Source organism: Strigops habroptila, chromosome 7 (genome assembly GCF_004027225.2).
Source record: "Strigops habroptila isolate Jane chromosome 7, bStrHab1.2.pri, whole genome shotgun sequence".
Taxonomy (NCBI): Eukaryota; Metazoa; Chordata; class Aves; order Psittaciformes; family Psittacidae; genus Strigops; species Strigops habroptila.
This window is the reverse complement of record NC_044283.2, coordinates 8,803,560-8,820,656: the sequence shown is the minus strand read 5'-3', so window position 1 is coordinate 8,820,656 and position 17,097 is coordinate 8,803,560. Positions and strand designations below refer to the sequence as shown.

General features: G+C 42.8%; 1 protein-coding gene across 1 annotated transcript; it reads right to left on the bottom strand.

Moving 5' to 3' along the window:
* Window positions 1-7,652: 7,652 nt before the first annotated feature.
* LOC115610811 (neuropeptide-like protein C4orf48 homolog) lies at window positions 7,653-16,639 on the bottom strand. The gene is made up of 4 exons (XM_030492829.1): window positions 16,467-16,639; window positions 14,281-14,418; window positions 12,398-12,486; window positions 7,653-8,575 (listed from the first exon to the last, which is right to left on the bottom strand). Exons 1-4 carry the CDS (start codon window positions 16,549-16,551, stop codon window positions 8,504-8,506), a joined length of 384 nt encoding a protein of 127 aa, XP_030348689.1. The 5' UTR covers window positions 16,552-16,639; the 3' UTR covers window positions 7,653-8,503.
* Between the last annotated feature and the right edge of the window lie 458 nt (window positions 16,640-17,097).

The window sequence follows — 17,097 nt, the reverse complement described above, 5'->3', positions numbered from 1 at the left end:
AACATCAAAGGTCTGAGTTAAATATGCGTACAAAAAAGGAAGGTATAGGCAAAGGTTCTGATTTTAGAAATCCATTAGTATAGTCATGGATACATATGGCAAATAGGGTGATTAATCCCAGCCTAATATGAAGTGCTAAATCATTGCCTGCTAACATGGCCATAAGCCCTTTGTTGAACTCAAACAGAAAAAGAAAGCACAGAGACAGAAGAATCTGTGTCTGGTTACTATTACTTGAATAACAGAATGGCAAGAGAATACAGGCACAACCCCAGAAAGGCCAAGAAGCAAAACCAGATGCAAATGGTGAGAAACATGAAAAATGGTAAGAAAGCATTACTTAAACACATAGGCAATAAGGAAGACAAAACCCAAGCAAAGAGTTTGATCTTTGTTCAGCAGACAGGGAAAGTTAATCAGGTTGATGCCTAGAAAGTGATACAGGATTTAGCATCTATTTTATCTACCAACCAAAATCAGGTGAACTAGTGAGCGGGAGACAAACACAACTAACACCAGTGAACATGTTTTAGGCAAATTTGCCCTGGTTACATATGCTTGTAGGTGTGTGCCAAGTCACTTTTCTGTTTCAATCTGCCTACAGCTCTCTTTTTACCCAGGGCTATCACTAGACCTACCTCAGGATATCTAAATAAGAAACTAAAGTAACCACCATCAGCAATTATTGCTGAGAGCTCAGGGAAGATGTGAGTTATACCAGCCCTGGAAAAGGTTAAATGCACTGACTACCTTTAAAAGGAGAAAGTGGAAAATGACACACAGAGCAGTTTATGGTCAATCCCTGAGAATGTTTTAGAAGCAATGATCCCACCAACGGTTTGTAAGCATTTGGAAAACAAAAACTGGAGTTGCAAATAAGAGCTATTTGCCAAGGATCAAGTCGAACCAGTTAAGTTTCCTTCTGTGACATAGTAACAGGCCTTGCAGGTAGGAAAAGCCAAATGTAATCAACTTCAGGAAGATTTGGCTCCATCCCTGGCAGGGGGGTTGGAACTAGATGATCTTAAGGTCCTTTCCAACCCTAATTATTCTATGATTCTATGATTTCCATTGCTGCATCACACAGCATTGTCCGAAGCAACTAAGGAAACTGCTCTGAGGCCAGCAAAACTGGCTGGGTCACTGCTGAGAGTTAGCAATGGGTCACTGTCACTATGGAAAATCCATCACACTGGAATTGCAGAGACACACTTAGTTCAAGTTAATCAGTTATTCAGCATGTCATTAGTCAGCTGGATAATGAATAAGCAAATTGGTTGTTTAAGAAGCAGCGTCAGCCTGGAGGTTCTAAGCAATGCTGGGGGAGAGGATTAGAATTGTAAATCATACGGAGAAGTTGAGAAAAGGCTCTAAAAACAGAATAAAATTTTATAAGGATGAGAACAAAGTGCTACACTTCATCAGGAGCAATCAACAGCTCATATTTGGAATGGGGAACAGCAGGTTAAGTGGCACTTCTGTAGTAGAGCTAGGGAGTCATGAGCTGGAATCAGTCTACAGTGATCTGTCGCTGCCAAAAAAGTGCAATTATACTGGATATACAAAATGAAGTGCAAGAGCTTAGACTGCCTTCAGCAGCAGGGCAGAGCTGTAATACTGCATCTGGTCTGGTCACTGCAATACTAGGTGCTGGCAGAGACACCAACAGCAGCAGAAATAAGCAGAGGTTTAAATTACATCAAGGAGACACTACCAAAGCCCCTGGAAAGCTTCTTAATGATAGGGATGGCACCGGGCTGGATTTCCTGTGAAAGACAGGGGGATATTTAAGCCCGTAAGTATAAATTAGGCATCATTAGGAATGGCATTGGGATAGTTGGCCCTGCATAAAGACAAGGGATGGACTGGGTGATTCCTTATGGATACCTTTCCCTTCTTGTTTTTCATGATTCTACGATTACAAGAATAACTTTGCTTTCTAGGCAGTCACTTCCCAGCTCTTGGTGTTGCAATTCCAGCATAAACACAGACACTCCTGGGACAAATGCATTGCCCTTGTGCAGCATCTGAAACCCAGGCTAACTATTTCTCCTTCCTCAGTTATCAGGGCAAAGGCAATGTTTTTCTGGTCTAAGCAAGTATGATGGCTAGAGAACATTCCCATTTTGGGACGGGTCATTGATAAAGGAATTCAGAGACAGTTGGCTGCAGGGCAGGTTCCAAAGCCCACACCTTCTTAATCCTTCTTTAAATACTTATTTCACAGCCTTGCAGATGAATTGAGAGGTGAGGGGTTGGTGCACTGCAGATGTTGTGGCCCATAAACAGCAAAACTTGCATTGTCTTTTTCTCTGGCAGCCGTCTCCGGCCCTGAGAAGGACAGAAAATTAAAGCACCCAATACTTATCATGTCCCTTATGCCATGAGACAATGATTCACCTTTGCTTGATAGCTTAGTATCTACTTTAAACACTATGTCAGAGGTTTGGTGAGTGAAAAAAGTCTCCCTCATGAAATGACAAATGTGTTCTTGGCATCAGTGACAAGTTCCTCACCTTACAGCTTCCTGGAAAACCCTTCAAGAATCCAACCACAAGCTGAGCCTTGGTCAGACTGTGAGGCTTCGAGACACTGCAGCTGTCCCAACAAAGTCCATGTGACACTGCAAAACAGGGATGTGGCTGCAAATAGGGAGCATGATAGACACTCAGCACCCAGATCCTTTAATGCAGGAACTAGTCACCTCCAAGAGACCTCTTTCACCACTGTGTAAGATGTGAGAAAGCAATCAGGCTTGATAAGTTCTCCAGAAATCAATTGAAGCCAAATGTGACAAGCATCTTTAAACACTTTCTAAAACCTAGAATGCTTTCTGCCACACAGGAGAGGCTGCTGTCAAGCTACTGTGAAATGAAGATTAGCTCAGGCTTTTAGTTCTAGGAAAAAGTTAAGAACCACTGGCAAAATATCATTTTCTTAGTTTATATTTGAGGTTTGCATTGGACTGCTGAAATCCAGGAACTGAAATCACTGTGCTGGACATGGGGTAGATTTACAGCATAGGCAAGGGTTGTGTACTGTCTATGTATTCTCAGTCTGAACGCCACTGACAATGAAGCTGAGCTATTTGCCTTGCTACTGCCAGTCTTACCCCTGTCTAGGAACCTGCCTAGGAAAATACGAGCATGTAATTTTTCACTGTCTAGAGAACTGTGTGTAAAAATCCCTTCTGAATTCATGTGTTCTGAGAGCAGCTGATGCCAGGAAGAACCTGTCGGTTGTCTTTTTAAGTGCTGGGATTTGCGCATGTTGTTCTGTGGCTACCAAAACTAGAGCAACAAAAGGCACAGGCAGTTCTCCTCTGTGTATGTGCATACAGAAACGGGAAGTGGGCAGATCTCATTTACTTTAGAAAAGCTATTGACTTCCAGGATATGGTTTAATCTTCCATAGGTAAAATAGTTTGAGTTTATGTCGTATATAAAACAAACCATACTTTAAATGTGTAATATACCAGCTCTCAAAGGCATTTAAACATTGTTCAATTCTCACTTGGATGCAAGACTGAATTGTGCATCAGTTATATTCAGTGCTGTTGGCTGAAACCAGATACTTTTCACAAGCCAGATACTTTATTACAGTGTATATGTAGTCCAGGATGAATGTAAGAGCTGCCTAGGCAAGAAACCATGTGTATCAAATTTACTGCATGGATGAAGTTCTCTTTAACTGAGGAAGAGAAATAACTCCTAATGCCCAGAGCTTCAAAAGTCAACTTACAGCACTACAGACGGTCTCCAATGAAAGCCTTGACTATAAGCATTCACGAATGCTGGTGTCTTTTCCTTTGGTCTCAAGGTTTGTGTCTCCCCTCAGCCTCTATATTAAGTTGAAATAGTTTCAGAGTGAAACCATGGTCATCTTTTTAGGTTGTGGTCGAGAGCTGAATAGATATAACCTCACCAAATCTGGGATCACTGGGAACATTGAAGTCTGTTAGGATTTATGCAAAAGAAGATGCTAAGTTTCACCAGGCTCAGCGCATAAGCCACACAAAATGACAGATCTTGTCAGTATTGTTTGTCTTATCGAATATTGGTTTGATCAAAGGTTAGTCCAGATGTAACTTATGTTAGCAGATCTTTCCATTAATTTGGACTAGATACAACTCTGTTATACAGAAAAGCTCCTACACTTTCTCTGTTGTAGAAAAGCCCCTTAGACAAATATGCACATCAAAATGTCATGCAGTAAAAATTCATTGCACTTAAAGCTAAATAGAAGCTGTGTTTTGTCCCTACTTTCTCTAACACTCAACACAAGACCCTAACTGCTGTAATGCAACAACTGACGCTTCACAGAGCCAAAATACCCCAGTCATGGGATTCCTTCATTTCTCCATCAGTGGTACCTACTGGATTTTGCATAGCCAAGTATTTTATGGAGTTTGGGAATAATATAAAGGAATAGTGTAAAAAATAAAGTTTTAATCTTAAAAAAAAAAAAAGGAAAGAATATAGCATCAATGCTTAGAAAACATCTAATACTTACATGTAGCTCAGGGCTGAGGCTACCATTCTGTTGGCCTGAGCACGAACATTAAGTGTTATGTTAATGTGCACACACACATTATTCAGATCCCTCCACCCTAACACAAGAACCTGAACATTGGCCTCCCTTGAAACCTGTGTCCTGCTTACCCTATGGAACAGTCCAACCTGCATCACCAGCCAGCAGTCCTTCCAGTTGATTTGGACTCTAAAAGAAGGGTGAAGCTATATAAAGAATACTAAGAAAGTTGCCCATCCTGTTCCATTTTCAAAGTCTACTGACAAAGAGAACAAGCTATAGTTTTGTCACTTAAATGACCAGAAAAGTGTAGTATCACTTGCTTGGATTTATACATCAACAGGTGCTCAGGCTAATGAAGGCAAGCTAATATATTAGTAGGTTTTCAGCAAGTGCATGGTTCAGAGGAGAAATCAAGTGATGACAGCCTTGACTATCAGGAAAGAGAAGTGTAGGCAGACCAATGTAAGAAATATAGAATATACGCAGATATTTGCTTTTCCTTTCTCCATGACTGGAACTCTTATGTTTTAAGCCACTTTTTAAAATTCAGGAGCTTAAAGGCCTTGAAAATGCCATCTCTGCCTCTCCCCATTGCTACATAGTTACAGTTGGAACACCAAGCTGCAGTTAGCAGGTTAAGGGGTATCTACATGGAGATTAAACTGCAAACCTATGCATAAAAACAAATAGTATGCTTGAAACTGGAGCAACGGGCCAGCATATTTTACACTGTGATCTTTATTTAAAGAGTTCACAGCACCCGCAGGTGTGATGGCCACCTTCCAGCACTATTGGCACGATAACGTCTTTGCCTCAGACAGCTTTCAGTGCAGTCACAAAGCAACAGCCAGCCACGTGATGTAGTACAGGGAATAAATCATGATAATGTGGACAGCAAGAAGGATGCATGTATGTTCTGGTAGAATCACAGACCTTAAAGGTCATCCAGTTCCAACCTCCTGCCATGGGCAGGGACACCTTCCACTAGACCAGGTTGCTCCAAGCCCCTGTGTCCAACCTGGCCTTGAACACTGCCAGGGATGGGGCAGCCACAGCTTCTCTGGGCACCCTGTGCCAGCGCCTCAGCACCCTCACAGGGAAGAGCTTCTGCCTAATATCTAATCTAAATCTCCCCTCTGTCAGGTTAAAACCATTCCCCCAATCGCCCTATTAAATACATATGAAACAACAGTTTGGACTTAACAGGGACCTTTGAATTTTGAAGGGAAAAAAGCACTTCTTGCAGGAGACACGGTGGCAGTTTTAAGTATGATGGGAAGAGAAAGCCTGTTAGTGCTAACGCTTTCAATTTTTTGTGTAAAAAATATCAGGCTTTCAGAGGGCAGAGAAAATACCATAACTGTATAAGGTGACAAGAGGCAAAACAGTGCCAGGGCCATCAAAGACATAGGACCCTAAGTTTGAAAGGTATTCCCCAGCTCAGCAGCATGACCACAGCAACATATAACCACTTTCGGACATTTTTCATGTGCACAAGTGTTTGCTACTCGTGAATGCATTGGTGCAAGGTTTCTTTATGGCACAGAAGATCTGCACATCCAGTGGCTGGCACAAGGGTAACCAGGACAGCTACACAGAACCTTAGGACAGCAAACTAGGCTTGAGCAAAAAGCCAAGTGGTTGAGCAAAGCTCTCCTGCTATTTTGGTGGTTTTGAACAAGAGGTAATACAGAATAGCCATTCAACCAAAGGAAAATAGGTAAGGTGGGCTTTAAAGGAGCATATAGTAATTTCCACTAGGAAATTCCTGGTTCTAATGGATCTTCTGCAGACTGAAAGGAATCCTTAATTTTTTCAGATTCTGAGGAAGAACATGAGAGTTATTCCTCTTTCCCCTTCTGTTCCCCTCCTGGCTGCTTTCTCTTTGGGCAACATCTATCATGTCCTGTGCTTCACTACCCCAGTTCTGCTGATGTGAATCAGAAGGTAAAGGTGTAGCAAAATGAACTGAAGGAAAGTATTTCCACAGGGTCAGGTTTTCTTTTGTTCAAGCTGGTGTCTGTGCAGATTTACATCAAGATTTACTGGTGTTTCCAGTTGTGCCAGAACATTTCATTACTCAGCCCCTGGCAAAACCAGCAGCTGATCGTGGCTGGGTTCCTGTCCATACCTGTAACAAGCTGGTGAGATTATAGCATCCTGGTGCACAGTCCACAGATAAGTCAGCTTTGGGAGCAGAGTTTTCACCACCTGGACTGTTCTGGTACTTCCTCAAAGTTCTGCAATGGGAATATTGGTTTCCCAAGAAAAAGAGGCCCTTCCTCACAATGTCTTCCCTGGACAGGGGACGAGATACCAGTGTTGCTCAGCACCATGTTCACTCACTCCATGGTAAATTGGAGTGCCACTCATCACTCCTGAAGTGCTGCCAGTTGGATCTAAAGGGACTGCTGACCAGAGGAGTATCAGTCCCACTGCTCTCACTTGCAGTGACTACACATAGAGTTATAAGGACTGGGAGCCAGGGCTTCACTGCAAAATCCCTGGTCCTAGAGAGGGCAATGCCAGACTGGAAGGGGGAATGGAGGTTGCACAGAGGGAGAGACAAGGCAGGTCCAGAGCAAAGCAGAGGAACACAGCCAAGCTAGAACCAGATGGTGACGACCCAAGTGCAGCACAAGCCAAGAAGCTCTGAGAAGCCATTCTGCTACAGCCAGGATCAGCTGAAGCCCTCCAAAGGAGGCTTTGCTCCATGAGGTCTGGAAAATGCTCAGCCATGTGTGAGTAGGGACTTGCTGCCCCTTCCTTCTCTGGGAGTGAAGCTGCAGGTGAGGTTTGCAGTTACTCTTATTTCACCGAGCAGCCAGATATGAGCTGTGCCAGTGCTCCCATGCTGTGTGGATAGGCTTAGTGAAGAATACACAACATGGGAGATCCTTGCTGGAAGAAACTCATAAAGAAACTCGTGAAGAAACTTCTTGGCACTGTACGGAGCTTTCCTGCAACGTGATGTTGAGCAGTTGCTGGTGGTAGCATTTGGTACAGCTGGAACTGGCAAGGCTGCCTAGTCATATCTTTCTTCTCCTTTTTCTACTCTACCCGTTGGACCTGCTACTTAGAGATACAGTGGATTAAAAATGGAGTGTCCAGGAAAGGAGTAGAAGAAACTAAAGGTTTTAATTAAAGAAGACAATACTCTTCTGCAGGATACCAGAAAACTCAGCACTAAGATGTAAACTGTTTTGCTCCAAGTACAGCACACATATAACTCCTCATGGCACATACCTCATTGCAGCTGACAGAACTACAACATGCCTGATATGTGATCACAGTGCAGACAGTAAACAGAAAGGACTTCCATCATCTTTAATACACAGGCAAAGCCTATAGAGACCACAACGCCCTGTCTCAATGTAACCAGCCTTCTTAGTACAGGAAAAGCTATCTGCTGGTCAGGTTTGTTTCCCAGATGATAACTCACTAGACACAGCCCTGTGGATTTATATTAAATCAGATATCCCTTTTGATTGTATCAGCTGCCCTGCAAAACTGGAAAGATCTGATTAGACTTTGCTAAACACATAAAAGACACTCAATCAAGTTGCCACAGATTTATGTTCATATTAGAGACAAAAGCCAGCTGCAAGTGTCTCTAGAGCACTGTTGGCCATCATTATCTTGTGGGTTACACTTGGCCAAGTCTCATTTTAAAGTCAAAGCAGGTCAATTTTTCCCCCACTCCAATACCAAGTAACAGATTTACTGAACTGAGCCCTTACAGGCAACCCAACGGCTGTGAAAAGAGGGTTCTCTTAAAAAAACCCTCAAACAAAACCAAAACCAGAACAGACAAATACATAAGACACAGCCCCCCAATTTCCTCAGTACGTTTGGGCACACATGCTTGCAACATGAACTCCATAAAGCTGTATTTTATACAGCTGCATTTCATACAGCTGCATTTAAAACACTGCTGAAGAGGTGATGCTCCTTAGCTGGCCCCCAGGATTCAGTTCAGCAGGTTTGCAGTTACACAGTCACACAGGTTTCTCTTTTCCACCTGAAGAAGCAGAGTTTCTGTCTGTAAGAGGGGGGAACAAAAACAACATCAAAAAACAACTGTCAGCACTTGTGGCTTCAGGAGATGCATGATGGAGCACACAGAACTGTTTGACATCAACATCATATCTTCATCTCAGTTTGTCTATTATGAGCTGAAGCTGTAGCTGAGAATCAGTCTGATCCAAGAGAGGACTTCCCCTTACTGTCAAGGGACACAGTAGCTATGGGAAGTCCACTCACCAAATTAATCCCCACTGGTGTAACCAGCTACATGCTTAATCTGCCTGTCTTGTGATTTTCACATGAGATGGAACTGCTGTGTGATTAAAGGCTCTGTTTTAAAAGCTGAGTTATCCACTGACCCACATCAGCTAAAGGCACTTAGAGCAGACCTGCTCTAAGTAAGGTAAGCATCCTGCTTACCACCTGCCTTCTTAGTACAGGAAAAGCTATCTGCTGGTCAGGTTTGTTTCCCAGATGATAACTCACTAGACACAGCCCTGTGGGTTTATATTAAATCAGATATCCCTTTTGATTGTATCAGCTGCCCTGCAAAACTGGAAAGATCTGATTAGACTTTGCTAAACACATAAAAGACACTCAATCACCACCTGCTAACCATCTCCCTGACATTGTTTGCAATGGTTTGAATAAGGGAGGTTGACAGCATGCCAACAGCTTTGGAACTAAGCCCCAAGGCTGCTTACCATCTTCTATATCTTTAATAGCATTTCCAAGCCTTTGGTTTTACTTTCATGGGCAAATCTAACTTAACGTGCTGGATTTGTTTTCCAGGATTTGGTTTATGTTCTGTTCCCTGCTGGCCTCTGTCTTGAGCAGCTTTTCATGCAGTAGGGAGCTGGGTGTGAGCTGGATGAATGGCTTTGATGGTAGCAGCTTCCTCCCAGCAGTATGAGAACCCTCTCCTCAGTTCATGATCAGAGCTGCACCTGCCACCTACTGCACTTTGGCTGAGAGGTGAATCACAGATATTCCCAGCAGAGATTGTCCAGAGCTGGTTACTGCTGTTAAAACAGCTAATCCAGCCTGCAGCCTGCTCCAAGGGGCCGGCAGCAACGAAACGGTGGAAAACAGTATGGAGGGGGGCAAAGAGATGTGGTATGTGCATGGGTAGCGGCCAGGCTCTCAGAGGTGGTCTGGGATCCTTCTCCTGCTGCTAAGTAAAATGCAGCCAGCCTGTCCATCAGTAAGTGATCATCACATCAGTGTAGGTTACAAATGTGTCTAATCTTGTAAAAGGAAGGAGATGATAAGGATGATATGAGGATGATCAGGGGCTGGAGCACCTCCCATATGAACACAGGCTGAGAAAATCGGAGCTGTTCAGCCTGGACAGGAGAAGCTGCGTGGAGACCTCAGAGCAGCCTTCCAGTATCTGAAGGGGGCCTACAAGGATGCTGGAAAGGAACTCTTCATTAGGGACTGTAGTGATAGGACAAGGGGTAATGGGTTCAAACTGAAACAGGGGAAGTTCAGGTGAGATACAAGGAAGAAGTTCTTTACAGTGAGGGTGCTGAGGCACTGGAACAGGTTGCCCAGAGAAGTGGTAAATGCTCCATCCCTGGCAGTGTTCAAGGCCAGGTTGGACAGAGTCTGGGGTGACATGGTCTAGGGTGAGGCATCTCTGCCCATGGCAGGGGGTTGGAACCAGGTGATCTTAAAGTCCTTTCCAACCCAAATCATTCTGTGATTCTATGATACAGCCTATGGCCTCCATAAAAGGCTATGTGACCTAGGCTACAGTCAGTTTGCTTTGCAAAACACAATGCAGATCAACACAGGGTAAATTAAGTGTGAAAACTCTCGAGCTGTGCAATAAAACTATATGGCTTCCCCTGTACAGAACTGCAGGGTGAGATTTGCAGGAGGAATTTAATGAGAATTTTCTCTCTGTGCTTTTGAGAATCCCTTCCCCTCCAGCACAGTTAAGATTTGCTTAGTCATCATCTAAAAGTCTTGCCTGCAAACAAAAGAGTTTTTCAAGGAAATGAGTGTCTCCGTTGGGAATATTAACAAAGGGAATTGTATTTTTGGGGACAGAAATGTTTGCTCCACTAAGCAGTAAAACAGACTAAAATAGTCAATGTAAAATATATATGTGACTGAAAGCAATTGAGTTAAAACTCTCAGTTTACATCAAATTGAGCCACAGCTGAATAATAACACAAAGAATTGAAACACTGCAGAAGACAGTTCCAAAAAGTCCTCAACTATTAAATATTTCCACATCTTTTGAAGATGTAGGCAGAATTCCTAGCTCAATGACTGGAACAGGCCTGTTCTAGTGCAGAGGCACTGAAGGATCTCAATATGGACTCAATTATTTAGATTTCAAAGTGATAAGGAAGTAATATGTTTCTTTTGGTGAGAATATATGATGGAGCCACACTTTCAGGCTTGCTGTCAAATCTACAACTGTGAAAGTCAATAATAGGACATTCCTCTCAACCAGACCTTTGTTGTAGCCTCATTTCCTCTCCTTGCCTGTCTTTTATTTCCATTTTTTAAAAAGTATTAAAATACAGTTGCTCTCTTTGAGGCTTTTAGTGCTACTCCTGCTTTGGATATCTGTATTTTACAATGCTTCTCTCTTGGTCTGCAAGCTGTGGGTGTCTCAAAGGTCCCTGCCATGGCCAGACAACCAAAGGAGATTTTAGTAGTTGAGATATTCTTGACTCAAGAAATAGAAATTCTGGTGAAAAGTTGAAAGGTTTATAAAAGATCTAACAAAGATGTGCTAGAACCGCTACAGCACAAGCTGAACATCTTGTTTGGGCTCTATGCACTGTTGAGCAGATGTATTCATTAACAAAATTTCTTCATGAAGAAGCCCAAAATACATTTGACCTGTAATTATTGAACAGATTTTGTTTAACTGTAAATGTCCTACATACCAATCTGGAACGTACGTTTGTTTTCTGCAGTATGGCCCAATTCAAGGCATCTTCATTCCTGTACCTGCACCTAAACATCATGGACCCTGCTCAGTTACCTCAAAGCATTCTTCAAAGGTGCCAGTTCAAAGTGTAGGCTTTGAACTGTGAACAACCTTGGCTACAGGAAAGCAAAAAGGTTTGAGTGCCTTCTGTTGGAAAATCTGTGCAAGAGTGTAGATACACTAAAGGGTACCACAGGAGGTGGGGGGAAAGCCACCCTCCTGAGACACTGCTATCTGACAGCAGCTGGGACACAGCTAGTCACAGATTGCGAGTTGCAGTAGCAAGAGACAGATTCAGCTTCTCTCACAGAAGGAAGACACCAACGTTGGCAAATTCTCTACGCTGACTGCAAGCCAAACACGTTCAACTCCCTACGCTGTTCTACTTTGTGGCATTTTTCATCATTATGGAATCAGAGCAATGTAAAAAGTACGTACAAGATGATGTTTCCTTCCTTAACCTCTCCTCAGGGGTAAAAGCATGTGCAGGGGAGTATTTTATTTTTGTAAGCTTTTTGCTTTCTCTGCTTTTGGGTAATATATATAAATGACACTCTCACCTTACTCCCCCTAACATAAAAACAAAGGTGTGTGCTCAGCATTTGGAATGAGAATAGCAGTGCTAATGGCTGCAGCTCTGCATGAGGATAGAGGGCTGAGGACTGCCAGTTCACTCCTTCCTAAACTCCCCAGTGTCTCTGATACCCCAAGGCAGAAGAATCCCACAGATTATTGCATAGAGAGGTAAAATGTAATCACCCAGCCTCACCTCAGAAGATAGGACAGTACAGTTAACTGCGTATCCTGTGCAAAATCCTGATCTACTTTTATCCACAGCATTTTCTTCCATAGTAAGAAAAAGGAAATGGAATGTTTCCATACCCGTGTGTCTAGGTTATACGCCGTCTTCTTTAAATCCTGCAGAGCCCTCTGCATGAACTCAAATGCATGGCAGTCAACACAGGGACGACCTGGGAGAACATTTAGTAGAGTATTTAGTAGAGAACCATTACTATACAGCATCAAGTATTAAGTAGAAGAAAGAAACAGAGATTCTAAGTATGAAAAAAGCTACAGAAAAGAGTATTTAGGGTGAGCACTGATGTATGTACTCTTGAACAATCCAGGTGATGGTAAATGGTGCATCATGATGGTCACCCAGTCTCTCAATGACAAAATTCAACAAATTTGCATTAAAAATTTTCTTCCTCCTTTATTGCTGTTCCCCTGATCCTTCTCTTGTCACAACTCGTAATGGAAACACTAAACCCATAACTGAGTCTTTCATTTGGCTCCTCCAACCCTGAGCACATTTTGAACCTCATCTTCAGATTGTTCAGAAATCACCTCTGAAACCATGAGCCTGTTCCCTGGGAAATCTTATCTCCTGATCTCACAAACTGGAGCTCTAAATACAAAGCTAATGGAATAAAATTGACTAAAATATCACGAAGACAGATCACTTCGCCTCTAACTTTGAATATGATACAGCTCTGTCCAAAGTTATTGAAGCAAGCAGCAGATAAACACAATGCCCTGACATTGCTGGGCATTGCTGTTAAGCAGAACTGCTGCATTCTGGACTAACTGCAGTGTTTAAGACAGTATTCCCATATCTAGATATCCAGACTGAAGGTCACGAGGCTTGCTTTGCCTTGATCATCATGTAACACAAAGCTGTGCCCTAACAGATAGCAGCACCGAGACAGAACAAATATAGACATGATGAAATGTCTTTGAATCATCAGGCTCTACATATGCTCTTATTTGCTTCTCAGTGCCTGCGCCTCTCCGACAACTTCATAGGAAATATTGCACAAGTGAGAAATTCCAAGAGCAGGTTTAGTTTGCTCTCTGAGGTCTGGTAAAGGATGAAACCCAAAGTGATAGAAAATCCTGCAGGATCTGTCAGCCTATACTGCAAATACTTGATATTTGACTGATTACTACATGCATCTGATAAACCGGAGTATGAGCTTCCAGCTCATGAACTGTGTGCTAAGCAGCAGACAGGAACCCTGTCTGCTGGAGAAAAGGAGTCTGCCAAATTCCTTAACTGGCTTAGAAAAAACACAGATACGTAAAAAATAAATATTAAACAGCATTAAAGACTTCCTCTCTCATTGTTGTACCATGACCCAACCTTGGTGCTATTATATTTGCACCAGACAAAAAGAGAGGACAGTATTTTCCACATCAACAACTTGATGCAAGGACCTGTCATTATGTTTATGACATACAATAAACTCCACACAGATGAGCAAAGGAGAATGAGGTGGCTGAAGGCTGCAAGATTAGGTGTTGACACATGTGCTTTCTTGGCATCTTCCTTGTGAATGGTTTTAATAAAAACTACTGACTTCAATACAGTAGACATAGGAAGGATGAAACACGTCATGAACAGTCAATGTCAGTTGAAAAATGCAAGTCTCAATAAATGTCTCTCCAAATCAAACAGGAAGACTTCTGGCACAGAAAGGGCTAACACAATGAAAAGGTTGTACAAAGGAAAAGGTACAGAACAGTGGCAGATTTCAGGTACAAGGAAGACAGCAACAGGCAAGAGACAAGGGTAACAGAGTGGAGAGCCTTGGGTAAAGGAGAAAAACAGCACTGGTCTGCTATGAAGTTGTGGTTTTAAAACAACATAAGCAAGACATGCCCAAAATAGTTTGAATTATTTGGACAAGCTTCAGTGATGGGAAGTACTGCAAAATTAAAACTACAATACACACTGTATGAAAGGACTGAAGGGTGGTACATACTTTCAGCTGGTATGGCTGTTCCCGCTTCTTGATCACATCTAACAGGCTCCACAAGCAGCAGTGCAACCACAAAGACTAAAGGAACTGTAAGGACCACTCTTCGCAGAAGGCAGGGTGCCAGCATCTTGGGAATGGGTGCTTCTCAGTTATAAAGAGACATAAACAAGTTAGTGAGGAGAATATTACAAGTACAAGGGGTTTGTGACAAAGAACTTCATGTTCCTGATGGTTAAAACATTGGCAGTCTTACTTTGAAAGAAAAAAAATATCCCAAGATGTAGAGCATGAACCAAAGTTTTCTGTACTTTTCCAGCAATGAACATAAAACCCAATGGGGAGAGAATATCCCTAGACATGAAGGAGAACATCAGAAGTCCTTAGACAGCTTTTGGTTTCATTTGCAAGCCAGGATACCAGTGGCTTTGCCTGCTCCATGGCTCCAATTCTTTTTATAACTACACAGTCCCAGACTAGCACATGAATCTGGACAGCCGGTTCATTGTTAGATTTTGAGACCAAAACTGCATTATAGTGCTAGCTGAAATACCCCTAAACCTGGAGATGAGGATTTTACCCTCTGGCTTGCTCTGCTGATGCACCATCTTTTCCCAAGTAACCATCGTCATTAACTACACACCACACTCATCATAAAAACTGAACTCCTTTACAAAAGTAGCTGAAGGAAAAGACTTTTGTTAAACCTCCACAAACTTATAGGTAAAACTTCAAATGGTAAAATGCATGAAAATTTTTTGACCTTCTGTTTCCTCTCCTAACCCGGGCTTCAGAACTTAATTTGCAGCCATCCATTTGTTCCTGAACATCACGGCCAGGCCACACTGTGCCCTGAAGCCTGTTCCAGCAACAACTCCCCTTCACACAGAGGTAAAATTCTTTATGAGAACACAGGTTTCAAATGAGATATTTTCTTGATCCAAGAGGTAAACTGTTCAGATCAAGAGGGAACACAGGAAACTTGGACTGGCTCAAGCTGCAACTGCCTATTAGAGATTCCAATCCAAGCCTCAAGGATCCTGGCAAACTGCTAGGGTAGTCCTTAGTTCAGCCAAGTTTACCTTCCCTTCCTGTATGTTCAAATGGAAGAAAGAAAGACTCAAACAAGGTTAAGTTGTAGCAACACAATAAAATCCACATGAAAAATCTCTTGAGCTAAATCTGGGAAAGCAGGACAATGTTCTGTCTCTTTCTTGTTTTTAAGTTGCTGCATACTAAGCAAAAGGTGTTGCACAAGAACATCAAATATGCATGCACTGAATGCAAGAGCACAGCACTCCCCAAAACAGCTTGTATTTCACATTTGGAAGGGCAGTATATATGCAATCCACCGTTTCACACACAGCTAATCTGAAGCTGCAAATTCTGCATGAACACTTCTTGCACCACGTGCAAACCAGCAATCCATCCAGAAAAGAAGCAGCATTACACACATTCCCTTCCTGTGCACCTCAACTGAAACATAAGAGTAGGGGATGGTTCAGAAGCCAGAGACACACACATACATGTAGAGTCACAGGTGTATTTGAGCCCACTCTAAAATAAAGATCTAGTAATGCTATTCCTATGACCTCAGAATTGGGTTTCCTACCCCTCCCACTATTTACAAGTGATCTTTTAGGATCCTTTTCCTTATTCCTACAATACTTAAAACAAAGGGATTAAAATTATAACAAGCTGCTTGGGTTTTCTGTTTAAGTAATGGTGATCTGCAATCAAAGCAAATACAATAAAAGACACCAGGCTTTGCAACAGGATGCAGCAGAGTGTCTCCAAGCCACAGTAAATTAGGATAATACCAGCCTCCTTTGAAGGTCCCTAATGCAGAAGCCTTCTGGTCAGTAGGAGCAGAGGCTATTCTCATAGTTGACTGAGCATTACAAAGGTTCAACAAAACAAAGCAAATACGCTGTTGAACTTTTTCAGGGTACCTTTCACCTCACCCACCCTATATTCAGCTCAGCTTCGGATGTGAGCCCCACTGCAAAACAACTGCTCCCCTAACCACTGCCTCTTAGTTATTCCATGGGAATTTGCTATCTGCGAGGAAGAACCGTGACAGGCTTCAAGGGTGTTTTTTCCCTGCTGTGCAACTGGGAGACAGAGCTGTGCATGGACTTCTGTGAAAGAGAAAAGTCACCCCCTCTAGCAAAGGAAAAAAATATCAGTACCTGATCTCTCTCTCCTCTTTGTGATGGTCTCTTTGAAATGGCCGCTGCAAACTGCTAACAGAACAAGTGCAGCATTTCTGAGCATGTGCACTGTCTCTTTTTAACCTTCCCTGAAAGAGGTTATTACTATGGGGAGATTTCTGCCATGGCAACAGTGCAGAGCACTGCAGCACACAGCACAGATTTAAAGAGGAACAGGCTGTGCCTCCCAGGTCTGGAGAAGGATGTTTCTGCCTTGACATGTGAGTTCCAGCACGGACTTAGTGCTCTGGGTAAGGTTTTTAAAGCCAGACCATTTGATTTACCTCTCCTGAAGTCTGCTGAATGGTATTCCCAAAGTCTGCTCAGCTGGATGCCTGATGCAAGTAACTTGCTTCCCTAGTGCCTGAAAATGACCATGACAAATTACACCTGCTTTATGGGAAACCAGGAAAAACCACAGGATCGCCCTCAGGAACTGCAGGACACGTCACAGGTGAGGCTTTGACGAAGGCCAGGAATTGTTTAGTGCACAGTCTGACACTGAATGGTTCTGAGTTACAGGGATCAAAACGGCCCATGCCTGCTTTCCTGGGTGTTCCTGTGATCCCAGTCTCAGGGCTGCCAAGGAGTGCGGGCACTTCAACTGAGT